We start from the raw sequence: 19,766 nt of genomic DNA, 5'->3' as shown, positions 1-19,766 counted from the left end.
GAAATATAATAAACATCTTTGGGACCCTGTACTTACCAACATACCATAGTATAGAACTGTGTTAGAAATATTTTAGGCAAAGGTTGAAACAAAAAAAAGTATTTTCTGATTAACCTTTAGCTAACCAGAATTCATTTCCTTGGGAATTACAGGTAACCAAGAAGGTATCTGGTAGCTAGATGTCAGGGCTATAGCCTATTTCTTATTGTGCAGAACTATCAAATAAAATGTTCTAAAGATCTCTATCTCATTCTCTGGAAACAAAAGTATCATTCCAAATCCCTCCTCTCCCCAAAGAAATTACACACACAGTGATGAAGTGTCCAGTCAGATAACTTTTTTTTTTTCACATTTTACATTATTGCAGATTTATTTATATAAAACTCCAATTTGTAGTTTATAAGTTCTACTATATAACCACATTACTATACTACTACAAAATAACCATTTCTTTAAATGGATTCCAGATTTCCTCAGGTAAACAGATAAATGCTTTTCAACACTTAGAAACATTTTAATGTAATTCCAAATGCCTATCACAAGATATATGGTTCGTGGTTCCCCAAGATTCCAAAACCAAAGATACAAATCCAGTTTTCATATTTCCTGAAAACAGTTATTTGAATTAATAAAAGGTTTAGCAAGAATACTGACCAAGCCCACATGGATCAATTCACCCATCCAACTGGCAAAACAGTAAAAAAAAAAAAACCCAAAACTTCAACTGTCCTTAACAAGGGTCTTTCGATTTAAAAACTACTGAAAGACCATCAGCCAAACAAGCTGATTTATGAAATTATACAAGTGAAAGCACAAGTAGCTGCTTAAATATATATATTTTACAATTAAAGTCCTGTACTTTTCTCCTAGAGTTATATGAAAATGAAGCACTTTCCATTAAGTTCTTTAAGCTTGATGATAATCATGCAAAGCCAATATGGACATTTTTCTATCTTTCCTAAGAAACTAAAATGTTTCTTATATATTAAAATTATAAACATTCATAACACACTACTAACATCAGCAGCTAGTTAGTTATGACTTTCAGATTAGTCTGTTTATTTGCTGAATTATGTATAAAATATTATTTCTGGTATTTGTCCATCTTCTATTGATGTACCATTATTATTGCCAGGAGAACTAAAGAATGAAAATGTTGTTTTGCTTGCAGCAGGTGGTTCATGTACAACTTTCTTCAGTCCTTTTGTGCCATAGTGTGAATCTGGACCCTAAATCAGAATAAAAGGTTTGTCAGCAAATAGCTACTAAAAATGGACTTCACATGGTACTCTAATTTGAATGTTATACTATACGTTAAATACTTCATACACAAGCTAAAGAGCATTTTAAGTCATTAAAAAAAAACTTGCTGAAAGTGTTACTTCTGATGAAATTACTAGACTTGGTGCAGAGAGAACCTGATCATTTGGAAGAACATCCAAGAATATCCAGTTATTCTCTTTGTCTTCTCTCTCATTTAAAATGAAGAATTGCTTAATGAAAGGTCTGTAATAGACCTGAGTTTGTATATAGTTTTCCCCAGAAAACAGAAGAAATCATTTTCTTTGCAGTCTCTTTTTCCTACCTAGAAAGGCTCCCGCTATTCAGAAATACCAGTTTATGTCTGAAAGTAACTTCTAATAAAATAACTGTTACAAAAATTTTAGCAGTAAGCCCAGATTAACTTATAATAAAGTTATACATTCTTTAAAAAAAGATCTTACTTTGAGTGTTGCACAGGCTGTATAGCAGACATTGGGTAAGATTTCTATAGGCTCTTTGAACATGACCCGGAAAGTGTTAGCTGTCCCATCACAACTAAATCCAGTATCATTTTGTCCCAGAGTTTGTTTTTTTTCATATTCAATTATCTGTAATAAAAGAAAATCAAATATAAAGTACTTCAGGGAAGCAATAAAAAGTTCCCAAAGCAGGACCAGTTATAGAAATAAACTGGAAAATTACATCTTTCTTTCACAACTAAGTGCTAAAACTAGGAAAATCTCTGTATTTAATTTCTACTTTACATACTTTAAAAACAAAAAAGATAATTTTTTTTTATTGTCAGAAAATGGTTAAGTAACAAAGTGCTTATATATTCTGAAGGACCTTTTTGAAAGAAGGCACCAGTGGGTCACAAAAAGGACAGTGACTACACATGATAACCATAAGCATTCAGTGGCCCTTTAATATGAGGAAGTGATTTTTTTGAGATTGGATAATAGCCATTCTAACGAGTTTAAAAGTCTTTGAAATTAGAAAATAAAATTGTCTTACAACTACTAAAGGTGTCACACATTTATCTGTTCCCTAAGAAGCATAAAATAATCCTTCTCAGTCTCTTTTATTGGATCCTCATTCAAGTCACACCCACTAATTCCATGTGTCCCACAGGATTCTAGCCTGGATCCCCTTCTCTTCTCTCTATATATACTACTTCACCTAGGAATCTCATCATCCTATTTAATAATCATTCCTTATGCTGATTATTCTCAAATCCACCCCAATCTCTCTGCTGGCCTCCAATTTCATATTTCCAACTGCCTTTAAACATGTGAAACTGGACATCCATGAGACCTCTTAACTTAACACATTTCAACAGAAAATCTTTCACAACTCCTCATAAATCTAGTGGTTTCTCTCTTTTAATTATTTCCTGTTTCTCCTATATATAACTTGTTTGTAAAACGTTTTTTGTTGGTTGTCTTCCCCCATTATACTGTGAGCTCCTTTAGGGCAGGGACTATCTTTTGCCTCTTTTTGCCTATTATGCCTATTATTTTTGCCCAATGCCTATTAGCACATTGCCTGGCACACAGTAGGTGTTTAATAAATGTTTACTGATTGACTGATATGTGTATTGTGTTATTGTGGCACTAGATACCTGACCAAATTATAATATTTAAGTAGCTGTGATATGTACACAATATATACACACATATGTGTATATATATGTGTGTATATCTATGCAAACATACACATACACACACAATATGTTCATATCCATATATATCACACCTTTGTCATTTTGTCACTGAATCCCTTCCAAGTTACTCCTGACTTCCAAGTCAAGTTCTTCCCACTCAAGAGGAATCAGATAGCTCTATCTAGCTCCCCAGTTCTATAGCCAGTTCAGACAGCATCCCCAACCTAATTCTGGGTCTCCAAATTAAAACACTGCTCTGATCTTCAGCTCTTACAAAATTATAAACGCACCCAGAACCACAAACAAGATTTTTACTATTTTTAAAATATAAACTATGCTGATTTCTTTTCAAATTAATTAAGGTTGCATTAACTAAGTTAACAGATATTCTTCAGTAAAGAGTTGTCATCACTCTGTCATATAGTTCTGTATTTTCTTTTCTGGTACATTTCAAACTTTTCTCAGAATCCTGAGGCAAAATCCCACCTTTAGTCTTAACTTGTACTTACTACATTAAAAAAGGTTCTTTTGGTTAATACAAAATTAAGTAGGAAAGATAAAAAGTATTTTCGACAAAAGAATCAAACTTCAAAAAGAGAGATAAGTTGGAATGATAGGGGTGAAATTACCAATATAACCAAAGTGGGATAAACAAAGTATTGACTAAGGCTAAAAAAATAAACTGCATTAATTCTAAGACATGGTGAGGGAAAGAAGAAATATGAATCATAGAATAACAACCACATATTAATAAAAAATATTCATGTGTGTCCAAAATAAAACGATCAGATTGCTAATCTGTCAGATTTGTTGAGAATATTTAGCTTAAGAAGAGAAAAGGCTTAGGGAGAATTAAGCTTTGAATTAGAATTTCTAGAATACCTAAATAAAAATCACTAAAAAAAAGATAAGTAAAACAATCTTTGCCATCAAAAAGTTTATACTCTAGTAATGGGTTTAAGACAAGTATAATGATAGCACAATGTAGGATAAATTATGGGAAAATAGGAGACTATGTAAGTCTGGAGGAGGGATAGTTCACATTCCTTCCTCTGTACTGGCACCTTTCAATCTCTATAAATACACTCAGGTTTCTCTAATTCAGGAAAAAAACAAAGATTTTCCCTTCCAGACCAATCAGCTACTATTTCATCTCTTTTTTCCTCCTTTTCCATGAAATAGCTTGCAAATATTGTCTATCCTGATTGCCTCTGCTTTTTTCATTACCAATCTGTCCCCTCTTTCTTTTGTCTTAGACTTCTACAATCTGGTGTCTGCTCTCAACACTACAGAAATTGTTCTCCCTAAAACGATCACCAAATCCAATGACGGTCCTTTTCTATTTCTCACTCACTTTGCTTTACTGCTTTTTGACACAGCTGATCATTCATTCCACCACCTTCAGGCTCCCTGAGCTTTTCTGGTTCTCCTCCTACCTTTCTGATAAAGTATTTTCTTCTTCTGTTTTTTTTGGCTCCTCTCTTCTCAACCTCTTAAAAAAGACATTTCCAAAGAGTATGTTTTTTGGCCCTTTTCCAGCTTCACTATTTACACATCGTCTTTTTTAGCAATCTCACTCATTCCCAATTCAATTACATCAAAATTCATACCTCAATTCCAGAACTTATTCCTGATATCCAAACCTTGAACTCCAACATCCTGCAGAACAACTCTAACCAAATGTCCTACTGGCACCTCAAACTCAACATGTCTTTGCCCTTGAGCCTGCTCTTCCTCCTCTTTTCACATATTCTTTTCCGAGACACAGTACTATTCACTTAGTCCACCACATCTTCAACTTACCCCTTCCCCTTTCATATCCAATCAGTTAAGTCTTCTTGATTCCACTTTCCCATTCTCTTTACCATCTATCTTCTCCTCTCACTTCACTAACAACACCCAAAGTATTACCCATTTCCACCTACCAGAACTACTGAAAAGACATTTAATTTTATCTCCCTACTTCTATATTTTCCCTTTGATAATCCATCCTTCATACAACTTCTAAAATACCTTTATGATTAAGAAACAGATCTGGTCATCTCATTCCTCTGCTCAAAAGTAATAAATGTCATTACTCCTCCCATGCCCTTAAATAGTTCACAATCCTTTGTCTAGCATCTAAGGACCTCCAAAATTACAATCTCATATGACCTCCCTCCATATATGCTTCAGGAACCTAGTTTACATGGAATAAACTGTGAATCCTCTTGCCTCTGTGCCTTTGCTTAAGCTGATCATTAATTCTTTGATTATTCAATTCCTACCCTCCTTTTTAAAGCCCAAATTAAATTCCAGCTTCCTTAATACCATTCTTACTCCCCCTATCCCAAGTTGGTAATGAATCTACCTTCTCTAGATTTCGCATATCACTTTATTTTAAACCTCTACCTAATGTTTTGAACTTACATATTTTTGTTATTATAGGCTTATATCCCTTAATATACTATAAACTCAACTCTATAAAGGTAAGAACAATGTTAATTTAAACTCTGCATACCTATCACAGTTCTCTGAAAACTGTATTTTAATAAATGTTGAGGCAATGTGTCTAGTTTGGAGGGGATCAGAGAAAGATGGGTAGCATTTCGAAAAACAAAAATGGGGGGTGGAGGGGAGAGGAGGCATTCCAGGAAAAGAATCATAGATCTGGAGTTAAGAGGGACCTGAGAGGCCATCTAGTCCAATCCCTGTATTCCTCAGCTGAGGAAACTGAGGTTGAGAAAATATCCTGAGCAAAGGCACAGAAATGGTAACAGTGAATAAATACAACTTGTCTAGAATGTACTGTGTAAGTATAAGGGTAATGAAAGATAAGACTTATCTACTATTGTGTAGTGTGTTGAATGACAAGCTATGTTGAAACTATTTTACAAGTAGCCAATGACTATTTTTAAACAGGGAATCATTACTGAACCAGTACTTTAGAAAAATTAATGTACCAACTATACAAAATGGAATGGAGAGTGGGAAAAACAGCTTGGAGTTCATTCCAAGAGTCTAGGCAAGACATAACAAAGTACTAAACTGCAGGGACAACAGGAGTAATGAAAAAGGAATGGATATGAAAAATGAAAATATTTTAAGGATTATGTGCAAGAAGATTAAACTAAGGTATTAAAAAAAACCCAAAACAAATAGAATGCTTTGTGAGGTAGTGAGCTACCTACCCATCACTGGAAATCTAAGGAAAGGCATATAAATAACTTTGTGAGAATTCCTCTCCTGGGAAGCTTAGATTTGATGTTCTCTTTCCAACTTTAAAGTTCTATGAATTCTAAATTAATTCCTTTAGAATAAGGTAGTATCTAAAACTTCAGCTCTGCATATACAGGTTAAAATTAGGCTTTCAGAACTACCACCTCTCTGTGAGCTCCACTGGAATTGCTGTTTTTCCTCAAAGTCTTAGTCTGCTGGTAGCATCTCATAAAATAAAATTCTAAATGGCTACACACATTTTTTTCTTCATATGTTTAACATAGTCTGAAGTAGTATACATAATTTTGTAAATTTAAGCATATATATAACATTTTCATTAAAAACGGGCTTTGTCACAAACTTATTATAAAAACACACAAGTTTCCATTAAAATACTTTATGTAGAAAAAGGGGTACCTGTATATTCACTTGATAATCTGTGGGCCCATGAATAGAACCATATAACCCAAATCCTACTATGGAGATTCTTCTATTAACTGTGAATCTGAAAAAATAAAATCAGTAGTAAGTAGCTTTATAAAAATCAGTAAATGATGACCCAGAATAATTACAGAATAATTTTAGAAATATTAAGAATGGCTAGGCATGGTAGTGCACATCTGTAATCCCTGCTATCAGGGAGGTTGAGACTGGTAGATCACTTGAGTTTAGGAGTTCCAAGTTGCAGTAGGCTAAGGTGATCAATTGTCCAGGTTAAATCCTGGCAACCAAGCCACCAAAAGAGGGGAGAACTGGCTTAACGGCCCAGGCTGGAAAGAGAGCAGATCAAAGCTCTTATGCCAATCCACAGCAGTACTGAACTTGTAAGTGGTGGTTACACTTCTAGCCTGAGTGCAATTGGTGGAAGGGAATGAAAGAATAAAGATAAAAATATTAAGAAATAATAAGAAATATTCATTAAAAAAAATTAAGTCCTTTTCAGACTTATCTGAATGAAGAAAATCTTATAGGTACTTAATAATACTTCTTCAAAAAAATATCCTGCACTAGATCCTATTCACCCTTACCAAAGTCTAACACCACTTTCCTAGAGAAAAATGGGTGAAAATTCAGAAGTGAATTCTGTTCTTCTGAAAGACAAATTAGACCAATGACCTAACAAGGCAAGAGACCCTTGATTAATCTACTTAAAAGCAGCATGTACTGCTCTTTCCCCATACTCTGCCCAGAACTGAGTAATGATCAAACTAAAGAGAAGGAAGACATCTCTGAAAGAAGCATATAGCTGGAGTTTACTTCTGACTAGATTGAATAGAGAATACTTGGAGGGAGTAACTAAACTAAACAGGGATTGAATGGTTTTCAGAAAATGATTCTTTGCCATTTTAAGTGACTACTTAATAAAAATGTTCTACTTGATAAGAAATATTCTGCTGGTAACCAAGTTTTATCTCACTATGGAATTTGTCTTTTTATGAGACTACTATATACTCTAACTATAAAATGACCTGTGTCAGAGAGATATTTTCGAAGGCAAGATAATTTTTTTATTTCTAAAAAGGGAATGATTTAAAAATAGTTATATTTATAATTTGTTTTTTTTCCCCTCCCCAACAAGCCATCCCTTATAGAACAGTATATAAAAGAGGCGGGAAAGAGGTAGTTCAGCAAAACTAACCAACACATTGTCCACCTCTGCAAAGAAGCTATTCTTACCAGTACCTGCCCAAATTTTCTCTTCACCAGCTAAATATCACCAGTTGTTTTGCCTTTTTTTAGTTGACTGTCATCATATGGCATGGATTTAAGGCATTTTTACCATCCTGGGTACACCCTTCTAGACTTTCCCCAACTTATCAATGTCCTTCCTCACTGCAATATATATAATGAAACACAATACACTCTAGATGTAGTCTGAGCAGGGAAGAGTACAACAGAACCCTTACCTCTTTATTCCTAGAAGTTATGTTTCTCTTAAGGCAAACTAACACTGTATTAACTTTAGTGATGGCCAAACTGAGCTTTCAGGTCACTAAAATGCCCACGATCTTTTTTCAGACAAACGGCTTCATCATGTCTTCCCTATTTTATACTTGTGAAACTGATTATGTTGAACCCACATTTAAAACTTTACCTTCATCTCTATTCAAATTAATCTTATTAGATTTGGCCCAATATTATTCTAGCCTGTCAAGATCCTTATGGATCCTGACTTTATTACCTGCTGCTGTCTTTGGTTATCTCTTGTACCAGAATGGTACCATTTGAAAACTCGATAAGCATGCCTTCTATGACTTTATTCAAGTCACTGGTGAAAATACTAAATGGCACAGGGTCACACACACTTCCAGGACTCTCCACTTGACCTTTCTTCCAAGGTGACATCAAACTATTAATGACTTATTATTTGGGACTGTCTGTCTATTCAGTCAGTTCCAAATTTACTTAACTATATTGTCATCTAAACCACATCTCTCCATCTTTTCCAAAAGAATAGTGGAAAGGACTTTAGCAAGTTCTTTGCTAGAATCTAAGTAAACTATATCTAAAAGATTCTCCTAATCTACCAGTTTAGTTATACTGTTGAAAAAAGAAAGTCTCCTTTAAGCAACTTTTTTTTTTTTGCTTTTTGGAGGGCAATTGGGGTTAAGTAACTTGCCCAAAGTTATACGGCTAGTTTTTTTGTGTGGGTGTTAAATGTCTGAGGCCAGAACCGAACTCAGGTCCTCCTGACTCTAGGGCCCGTGTGCCACCAATGAGTTTTTTTTGTTTGTTTTTGCTTTTTGGAGGGTAATTTGGGGTTAAGTGCCTTGCCCAAGGTCATAGGCTAGTTTTTATGTTTAGTGTCTGAAGCCAAATTTGAACTCAGGTCCTTCTGTCTCCAGGGCCAGTGCTGCCCTTAAGCTATTCTTGATGAAAACATACTGATTTTTTTGTGATCACTAATAATAGATGATCATTAGCCATTCCTTTAATATGTTCTAGAATTATGCCCAAAACACAATCTAACACATGGGTCTAAAGTTTACATACTCCATTCTCTTCCTTTTTTGAAAACTGGGAAATCTGTCCTCCAATCTTCCCTTTCTCTAAGATTTTCTACCTTTTTTTTTTTTACAAGGTTTAAATAGAGATAGATATTAATTAAGGGAAATCTGGGTGACAATCACCTCAGTGATTTGTTGAATAGTCTTGGTTAAGTCTAGTAATTTTTTTTTTTTTTGCCTTTTGGAGGGCAATTGGGGTTAAGTAACTTGCCCAAGGTTACACGGCTAGTATTTTTGTGTGGGTGTTAAGTGTCTCAGGCCGGAACGAACTCAGGTCCTCCTGACTCCAGGGCCAGCGCTTTACTCACTGCACCACCTAGCCTCCCCAAGTCTGGTAAATTTTTAAAGTAAAATATAAAAAAATTATCATCACATCTTCCTCAAACTATTTTCAATTCAGCCTTAAAGCTGTATTTTCCCCCATGACACTATGACAAATACCTAATTCGGTCGCTTGTTCCACTGTAACCCCAACGACTCTCTACTTGCTGGAATCTATTGATGCTGCATTCTTTTCCCCTGAGGCAGCACCTTGGGCGATCAATGTATTCAACTCGGGGTTTAGGATTGACCGTAAAATGAAGGAAGAGATTTACCACTTCTCGATCTGATAAAATTCCAGATTGAGCAGGACCTGTGGGGGAAAAAAAAACTTCAATAAAAATTACTTGTTTTAAAAGTGCACTTTGAAGCACTAAACTTTACAAGGTCAAAACTGATTCGCAATACCCAAACGAAGTACAAGAAAAAAACATTCATAAATAACTTTTAGCTCCTTTCAAGTACAGTCTATGCTAAGAATAAGTTATTGACTACTAGGTGGTATAATAGTTTAAATTACTCATAATATGATAAAATGCAATGTACATCTATTTAAAATTATGTTTCTTTTAAAGAGACAATCCAAAGGCTAGCACCAGACAAATGCAAAAGAGTACAGAGGAAAGAGTAATGGATTTAGAATCAGGAAATCTGAGTCCAAATCACAAATGTGGCACACCTTGAGCAAGTCATGTAATGTCTCCGTGGGCTTCAATTTATTCATATATAAAATGGATTCAATTAGATTACATTTAAGTTCCTTGTAAAACTCTTAATCTAGAATCTAATGTCAGGAAAAACAATTGGTTCTTTTCCTCATTAAGAAAATTCATGTTAAAGCAGAAAGATACTAAAAATATGGTAAAAGAGGTGGCCAATAAGTAGGCAGCCCTATTCCTGTTTCAAGTTACCAAAAAGTGATGAGATATGGTAAAAAGAAATTAGAGAAAGCTCAATCAGAAATAAACAAGATACACAGCTGACAAAGAAGATGCTATAAAGTATTAATAAAAAATTAGGTAGATGGAACTGAAACAGAAACAGCCTTCTCATTCATTATTTGATCCTACCTATGCCACCATTCTTCATTACTCTTTCATAATGGTCAATTATGAGGAATTGGTATATCTTTTTAAAATTCCATTTATGGTTTTTTAAATTGGGATTCAGAATGTACAAGAATTCCCAAATGGCACAAAAAATAGTCAGTTGTCTAGAATGTAAAACTACAGGATTTGGAGCTGGGAGGCCCGCAAAGGTTACATGACTGGCCTTAAGTCACATGACTAACAAATAGTATTGCTGGAATCAGATCTCAAGTCTCCTGACTTCAAGTGCAATTCAACCACACAGCCTCACATCTATTATGACATTATTCTTCACTTGCTAAATTCCCAAACATCCTTCAAAATGCAACTCAAACGTCACTTCCTCTAGAAAGGTTTCTTGATTTCCCCCAGTCCATAAAGGTCTTCCCTCCATCCTGATAGCTTAACACTTTGTACTTCTCTGATGCATTCTTTAAATAAAATAGTTATCTGTTAAGGTCTTTTTGCCTCTGTAAGACCATAAATTCTGTGAAGTGCAAAATGTTACTTTCATATATGGTCACTGTGACTTTTGGTGATACAGCGGATAGAGTGGGCAGGCCTGGAGTCAGGAGGACCTGAGTTCAAATCCAGTCTCAGACACTTACTTAGCTGTGTGACCCTGGGCAAGTCACTTAACCCTCTTTGCCTCAGTTCCTCATCTGTAAAAGTGATATGGAGAAGGAAATGGCAAACCACTCCAGTATCTGTGCCAAGAAAACCTCAAATGGGGGTCACAGAGAGCCAGAGACAACTGAAATGACTCAACAAAAGGTTAATCATACAAATATTTACATCACAAAATGATATAAAAATATTGTATAAAAGATGCAAACCAAGTACTGTATGTGACTAACGGTGGTGGTAGTGTGATAGAGGTTTGTTATTAACTAGATGTTCAGAGAAAGAAAGAGGCTTAACAAACTATTGATTTATTAAGACTACTCAGGCCTCAATTTCCAATTCAATGTCTTTTTCTCACATACTTCTGCTCTAAATAAGGTAATCAATACATGACTCATGACTACTTTTGCTTAGGCTACTATGTCTTGTCCCTATTCATGCTGCCATTGCTCTCCCCAACCTCCACCCGAAGGGCCACTTTCCTTGCTCTATTCACCAAAATGAAGTCAAGAGTTTCTGCCAAAATGGTGCCTTACCTGCAGCAAATTCCTCAATAGTCATCAGTGGGAAACGGATTAACGAGAGTGCTTTTCCTAGCACCTTCTGTTTGTTTGCAAAAGTCACCGGCAGCTGCTGCCTCTGACATTCGGCTTCTGCCCAGCGAACAACTGCTCCAAAGAGTCGACTTTCTCGAATACTAAGCGTGTCTCTTTCCAGAACAGCACATAATGTATCTAAAAGCAAGACACAAAATCCAATTTAGATTAGATTTAAAATAACAGAAACTTAGCATTATATCCTTATTTTTGAAAGTTTATAATCAATAAAAAAGATATTAAACTTGAAGTATGCCATCGAAAATAAAATGTTAATAAAAAACAAAACTCATACAAATTACTTGGGTGTCCCAGAAGTCTTAGTGCAGTTTTAACAGTTTAACCTGCTTAACTACTTTAAGCTTTAATAGCTTAAGACTACACTATAGCTTTGGGGACACCCTATATATTGAAATTTATGCATTGCAATATGCCCTTTGAGCAAAAGTAATTTAATTAGAGACATATCAAGAACATAGCTGAGAACTAAGAAATAAGTATAAAAGATATATCTACCATTTCCTACCTGTGTAATATTAGGTAATTCATAATTTCCCTGGCTTTAGTTCCATATCTTTAAATATGAGAATTGGACAGATGGATGACTTTTAAGGTCCTTTCCAGCTCCAAATCTATGATACCATTATCCTACGATCATGCAAAATATATGGCCTAAAGTCCACATGTGGTCATGTATTTCATGGCCTAGAATCTACACATTTATCACAGAAACCCTCAGGAACTCAGGGTCTCTCTCTTTTGGATACAACTGTAATTAGCTTGGTTATGTGATTTCTAAATCTTGCTTCTAAGTAAAGGATATATTTTGGAAATATAGATGGAAAACTGCTTTAGTACTTAATAATTTCAAACTTGTCATTTTATAGATGAGGAAACTGAAGCCAAGTCAAGTTAAGTGGACTTAAGGCTACACTGATAGTAAGTATCAAAGTAGGGATTTAAATCCATCCCAAAATCCAGCTGTTTCATCTTATTACACTGCCTCTCAGTTATCTGGAAAATTTACATAGAATAGCTTATTCTTCAAAGATATTATATAAACAGGGCACTACTCTGTAAAATCTGAGCAATATAGGTATGTCAAACTAAATGGAGGACATAAATGGCTACATTTAGTATCTGGGATGAAATCAACCAAAAAGTTTATCAGAGATAAGTGACCCCAATAATAAAAAGCAAAAGAAAATTATTTTCTCTTAAATTGTCATTCATCAATCTAGCTTTCTTGTGTGTGTGTGTGTGTGTGTGTGTGTGTGTGTGTGTGTGTAGCTAAGACCTTAATTCTGCTCCACTACCACACTTGAATACTAATGCAAGCAAATTTTATGTGGCTTGAATACTGTGAACTGTAAATTTTACTCTTATAATACAGATGTACAAAAAACTTGCTTAAGAAATTAAAACATCATTATATAGAAAACTACTATGACTGAGACCTACAAATCCTGCCTTCATATTCACTAACGATCTTAAAATATTATAGATAAACTTTACCCATCAAAAATTTTCAAAATTGCACTTGCTTCATTATTAATACCTTTTTTATCTCCTTTCTAGGGCAAAATCTGATAGAAGAATTTTAAAATAAAAGTCAGAGCAAACGTTACTAAATGGACAAATAACAAACCATTTATTCAGATGCCAGACTTCTGACAACCTTAAAACTTCAAAAAAGCTGAAGGCCCTCAAAGTAAAAATCCCAAATTAGTTGTCACAAAGCATGCACTTAAATAAGGCTCTTAGAATCTTACTGACTGATTTAACTTGAAATCCGTTACCTTAATAATTTTTTCCTAGACTAAACTAAATCAGACCAAAGTAGATTAGAAGTAGCAAACTAAATGGATGTAGAGGCATATGCTGACAATAGCCAGAAGTAACAGCTAAATACCCAGCAATTAAGACTGAAACTTGAAAACAGAAGCATAACTCTGCTGTGTATTATGTATTACATACAATACAGGAATAGATCCTAAAACAAAAAATATTCACAGGGTAACTTACCATATATCATCAAGAAAATGTTAAATTATGTTTAATGTTCTCTGTATAACCCGGCTTGGTAAAGCAAAGTTTCTGAACCGTGCTCTCTTCCCAGCCAAGTTTCCTTACTAAAACTGAAGACAGATACTTAGATACTAAATTGCTAGTTGGGCAGTAGCCTCCACTCAATCTTCTCTCTACTCACCTTCTTAATTTCTAATAAATAATTCCTAAATAAACAATAATTTCTAATAAAGTCAGTCTGTCACCTTCATGCTTTTTGCTCCTGACATTCTGACACTCATGTCCTCTATCCATCCAAGCTTGGAAGGATGGCTTTCAAGATCTGGTTCAAACCTGACCACCCCCAACCTGAACTAAACTAATTCAATCCTATCTCTAGAGCTGAATGTTAATTTCTGAACTCTCAGAACAATTATTTTCTGCACAACTTATTTGGCAGTCATGTATATAAACAATTGTGATACTTCTACTATCTTGAATTGTTACTTATCTTTGCTTATTTAACTCATCAAATAAAATATGAGCTCCTTCAAGAGAGCTTTTATTTCCTTATTCTCCATATCCCTCACAGTCCCTAGCATTGGGACTAGCACATGGTAAATGCTTAATATTTGTTGATTTGACTAGAAGTTAAAGATGACAGTAAAATAACATTTTAGGCACATTTCCATAAAAATAACTGATTAAGATGACTCAATTTTGGCACCAAAAGCAATAGAATTATGTGAACTTTTAAATTAATTGATCTGACACATCTCACTCCCAACAATGCCCCCCAAATGAAGCATTACTATACTCAGAAACAATGAAATTCAGTTCAAAATAAATAACTTACCTATGTCAATATCAGTAAAACCTTCTGCACTGATTGCATCCATTGTACTTTTGTCTATAGTGTCTAGACAAAGACTAGCAAGCTGAGGTTCATCAAATAATCGAGCCTAAGCATATAAAAAATACTTATTTTACTTACAGGCCAAAGATATTCTGATTTGACACTGCAAATAAATACGTCACACCAAATATGTCAAAAGCAGCTACTTGCTTTCATTCCAATGTTTTAATTATATATCAATATCTTAATTACATATCATTTAAAAATATGTTCATTACAGTATTTTAAGTACATATAGCAGTCAGTACACAGTGCCTGTCCTTTAGTAGGTACTTAATGTTTGTTAAACCAAGTTTCTCCTTCAAACATTTTTTAAATGCTAATTTTGAAATAATCACTAACACTGCATGCTTACCATACCTGAATTAAAAAAAAAAAATATATATATATATATTTGTTTTCTCTTTCTTGTTTTTAGTCTTTCTTCTCACTTTAGGGTCTATGTGCAAAGGGCCTATGTGTACATTGTAATCATACATCCAAAAAAGAAAAAGCAAATTTAAACTTGGGTGTAAATAGTAACCATTCCCCCTTCCTAGAAAACAAACTAAGAGCAGAGTTAATGTTTTATCAATCTCCACAAGTCCCTATTACAGTGTGCTATACAGAATGGGTACCTAATGCATGCTGAATTGATTTTTTAGCTCTGGTGATTAAATAAATGAAGTTGATACACAGTATCAACTGCAAGAATCTACAAAGCAAAACTTCACCAGATTAGTAATAAATCAGAGTGAGGTCAGCCTGAATCAAGGAAGTTTGCATTAAGAAATATTCAGAAGACTAAAGTTCTGTTACTTCTCTACCTACTTACTTCTCTCAAACTCTTGCAATATGACTTCCCTTCTAATTCAACCAAAAAGCTCTCTCAGAAGTCATCAAATTCAATGGCCTTTTTCTTAATCACAATTGTCCTGGACTCTATGCAGCATGAGGCTCCAGTGACCCAACCCCTTCCTTCTTTAAACTGTCCTCCCCTGACTGGGGACACTAAATTTTCCTGGTCCTCCTATCTGACGGCTCATTTTCCCTTTCTTTCGTACCCAAAACATGGTGCTACTCAGGGTTTTTGGCTCCCTTCTCTTCTCTATATACTTTCATCTTTGACCATCACATGTACAAACCAGAGTTCCATCTACAGGTAAATAGACAATTCCTCAGTCTTTTTATCCAGTCAAAGAAAAAAGGAAATGATTTACAGAAAGGAAAGAATGTGCCAGGTAGACCTGTGGCTAAAAAATGGGAGACTCCAAGGATTAGATAAGGCAGATAACAATGAAATATATAGTTCCCTGTCCTAGGAGCCAGTCCACAATTCAAAGCTCTCTGATGGAAAAGGATAGAGCTAGGTAAGAGAAACCAAAGATCTATCCTCTTTCCCACAAATAATCTCAAAAGATCTAAATTCACCTACAGCACCAACCTAACAAATAAAACACAATATAATTTCAGGACCTCTCTTCCTTCAAGATGCTCAAAAACATGCTTTTCTTCCTCTTACATGCTGAGGCCTGAAATCCTGAAATTAGACATAAAAAGTTTAAAATGTAAATACTTAGTTGAGGTATCAGACTAATTAAAAGTTATTTGCTCTAAAGTGCAAACAGCTGAATCAACAGACAAGTACAAATGATTGACAGATACTTTCCTACTTTAACAGAACATAAGGGGTTATAGAGAGGAAGCAATCTAGAAATTGGAAGGGAACTCTACTCAAGGGAAGAAAAGAATTCAAAAAGAAGTGTGTAATCCCTCCTTTCACTGAAGAGGTGGGGAGGATTGTGGGTATGGAATACTATATATTCTGCCAGACACTGTCATTGGATTGGTTAGTTTTGCTGGACTACTTTTTTCTTTTTTCTCTTTTTAAATCTGTTATAATATCTCTTATATTTGCTTGGGTAAGAGAAAAGGAAAGAATGTATTCAGAAACAAATATAAGAACAAAATACACCAATGAAAATAAGAAAACATTTTAGAGGAGGAAAAAAGCAAAGAAATGGTGAGGTATATTGAAAATAATTTTCATAATTTGTCAATTTTGTAGAAATATATATATAGTCCTACTGATCATCAACCATATTTGTACCAAAAAAAGGGGTGTGCATATGGGTATTTATGTAAGATTTGGTGGAAACATTGATGCTGAGCATTAGCTGGCTTCACAAATGTTTACTTACTTGTTTTGGAAACACTTCCAACAATTTTTTTCTTGTTCAATTATATTCATATGAGGGAGCGGTCTGGAAACTTTTTTAAATCCAAGAAAAATGCTGGCAAGGTGGAACCACAAAGAGCTTCCACTTGCCATTATAAAACAACCCTCACAAGAATTAATGATGGTATTACTTCTGAAGAAGACACCAATGAGGTGATTTTTAAAAATAAGTAGCAACAGTAAATTGATTCATGTAATGCTTAACTTTGACACTATGTATGGTTATTGATTTTTTAGGTGTCAATACTTCCTCCACTGGTGCAAGTCACAGACCCTAATTTCTTATGGGCTGTCATACCCAAAAAACTCACTGAGAAGCGGTAGGGTTGGGAGTAGGGATAAGGAATCTTCTAATAATGAGCCTACCTGCATTTAGCTAGACTAGTCTGGGATGACAGGCAATCTGTCACTTGGCTCGCAGTCAAAACCTAATTTAGCAGAACCTACCACCGGGGTTTATGAATAGCTGATATAGCCTTCAAGAACTCAGGGTCATCTACATACAAGGAATAAGAGTAGGCCTTTAGGAAAGGCATATAATCCCACATACCTTAAATTAATTCATGCTGCAAAAAAAAAAACCTATAGAATTTTGGGGGGGCTTTTTGGAGGGCAACTGGGGTTAAGCAACTTGCCCAAGGTCACACGGCTAGTTTTTTGTTTTTTTTTTTGGGGGGGGGATGGGGGTTTGTGTGTGTTAAGTGTCTGAGGCTGGATTTGAACTCAGGTCCTCCTGACTCCAGGGCCAGCGTTCGATTCACTGTACCACCTAGCCACCCCTCCAAGAAATTATAGTACAAATTGCATATACAAGGAACCTGTTCACAAGCTACCAATAGTCACTGGATCTTATTTTGAGAAATACTGATTTAAGGTTTGTAGGTATAAAATATCTATACAGTTAGGTCCAAGCAAAATTGACAAATACAGAAGTGATATAAGCATGTCATCAACTCCTCAAGAAAGGTACCTTTCCCACTTTCTTTATTCAATCATACTTAATATTCCTCAAATATTTCATACTGGCAATGTGGGTATAATGAAAAGACTAGTGAACTAGGTAGGAGCTAGTACTGGTTTCATGGCTAAATGGTTGTCAACTTGGGCAAGTCATTTAACCTGGTCAGGCTCGGGGTTTGTTTTTTTCGTTTTTGTTTTTTTGCTTTTGGAGGGCAACTGGGGTTAAGTGATTTGCCCAAGGTCACATGGCTAGTTTGTGTGTGTGTGTGTGAAGTGTCTGAGGTCAGATTTGAACTCAAGTACTCCTGATTCCAGGGCTGGTGCTCTACTCATTGCGCCACCTAGCCTCCCCAAGGCTGTTTTTTTTTTAATCTGTAAAAATGAAGTGACTGAATTTGATGATCTCTGAAGCCCCTTCTAACTCTAATAGTCTATGATTCTATAGCAAAGCCATGCTTTACAAACACAGGATTTTAAATTTACTTATACAACGGTTCAAGTTAATAAAGATCTTCCCAAATAACAAACTCAGTTTTTCTTTTAGGGATATTAAGTTAGCACATATGCCAAAAAGAATATGGAAGAAAGATATCCCATGATCCTAATTACCAACCACTGTAGGACTGAATTTGAAAGTTAATGGAAAACTGAGCTGGAATATGTCAAGGCCTCCTACACTATTCCCTCCCCGTTCCATCTCTGCAAAAGACCTTACTTCCTTACCGAGAAAAAGAGGCTTAGTCACCTTAAGCAACCTCTTTTTTATGACTCTACATCTTAAAAAAACCCATTCTCTCCTACTTTACTTGAACAAAGAGGTGGCCTTTCTCATCAAGGTCAAACCTCACTATCTGTACCTTTGATCTTATAGACCCTATTATCTTTTTTTTTTTTTGCTTTTTTTTGGGGGGGGGGGGGGGGGGTTAAGTGATTTGCCCAAGGTCACACGGCTAGTTTTTGTGTTAAGTGTTTGAGGACAAATTTGAACTCAGGTCCTCCTGACTCCAGTGCTGGTGCTCTATTCACTGCACCACCTAGCCGCCCCTATACCCTATTAATCTTGTCAGGCAAATTGCCCCCCCCCCCAGCAATCATACCTCTCTAATATTAAATTTCTTATTATCTACTACCTTTCCTGATGCCCATGTCTTCCTATCATTAAAAAAAAAAAACAACTGACTTGATTCTACCATTTCCAAAAGCTATCAATTTCACCTCTCTTTCACAGCCAAACCCCTAAAGTGCCCCCTGCCTCTACTTCCTATCTTCTCACTCACTTCTCAACCACATGAAATCTCATTTTTGACACAACAACTCAACTACAATTACTCTCTCCAAAATGTGTTTGGTCAGTTAGTTATGTCTGACTCTTGCAATCCCATTTAGGGTTGTCTTGATAAAAATGGTTTGACATTTCCTTCTGCAGCTCATTTTACAAATGAAGAAACTGAGGCAAACAGGGTTAAGTGATCTGCCCAGGGTCACACAGCTAGTAAGTATCTGAGGCTGGATTTACATAGGTTTACCTGACTCCAGGCCTGGCACTCTATCCACAACACCACCTAGCTGCCCTCTCTCCAAAATTACCAATGATTTATTAATTGCCAAATCCAAATGTCTTTTTTTCAGTACTCATCCTTCAGAATATGACACTTTCAAACACCCCTACTATGGAAACACTCCTCTTTTGTTTCTGTGACATTGTTCTTTCCCAGTTCTCACCCTCCCTGTCTGACTACACTTTCTCTGTCTAATTATAGGTTAAAGTCCTGAGACCTTTTCTCTCTCTAGCTCAGGAGTTTTTAACCTGGAGTCTGCAAAGTAACAAAACAAAAATGATAGCTATTTCAATGTAATTATCTTCCTTTGTAGTCCTAAGTATTTCACTTAAGAAGGGGTCCACT

General features: G+C 35.3%; 1 protein-coding gene across 2 annotated transcripts in view; it reads right to left on the bottom strand.

Moving 5' to 3' along the window:
* Positions 1–317: 317 nt before the first annotated feature.
* The window catches only part of BTBD1 (BTB domain containing 1), a 34,841-nt gene continuing 15,392 nt past the window's right edge, over positions 318–19,766 (bottom strand). Inside the window, exons 3-9 of one of the 2 annotated variants that reach the window (XM_069098714.1) lie at positions 14,625–14,730; positions 11,702–11,899; positions 11,150–11,203; positions 9,574–9,766; positions 6,542–6,629; positions 1,725–1,871; positions 318–1,229 (exon numbers count right to left, since the gene is read on the bottom strand). In XM_069098714.1, coding sequence (XP_068954815.1) covers positions 1,071–1,229; positions 1,725–1,871; positions 6,542–6,629; positions 9,574–9,766; positions 11,150–11,203; positions 11,702–11,899; positions 14,625–14,730 — 945 coding nt within the window. In that variant the 3' untranslated portion in view covers positions 318–1,070. The remainder of the gene's footprint in view (positions 1,230–1,724; positions 1,872–6,541; positions 6,630–9,573; positions 9,767–11,149; positions 11,204–11,701; positions 11,900–14,624; positions 14,731–19,766) is intronic. The other variant, XM_069098715.1, reaches the window with a different exon arrangement.

The sequence above is a fragment of the Petaurus breviceps genome, unplaced genomic scaffold (genome assembly GCF_028583685.1).
Source record: "Petaurus breviceps papuanus isolate PSGF00001 unplaced genomic scaffold, PetGlider_PUasm1.0 37, whole genome shotgun sequence".
NCBI lineage: Eukaryota > Metazoa > Chordata > Mammalia > Diprotodontia > Petauridae > Petaurus > Petaurus breviceps.
Note: the sequence above shows the minus strand (reverse complement) of the source record. Positions and strands in the feature narration are given on the sequence as shown.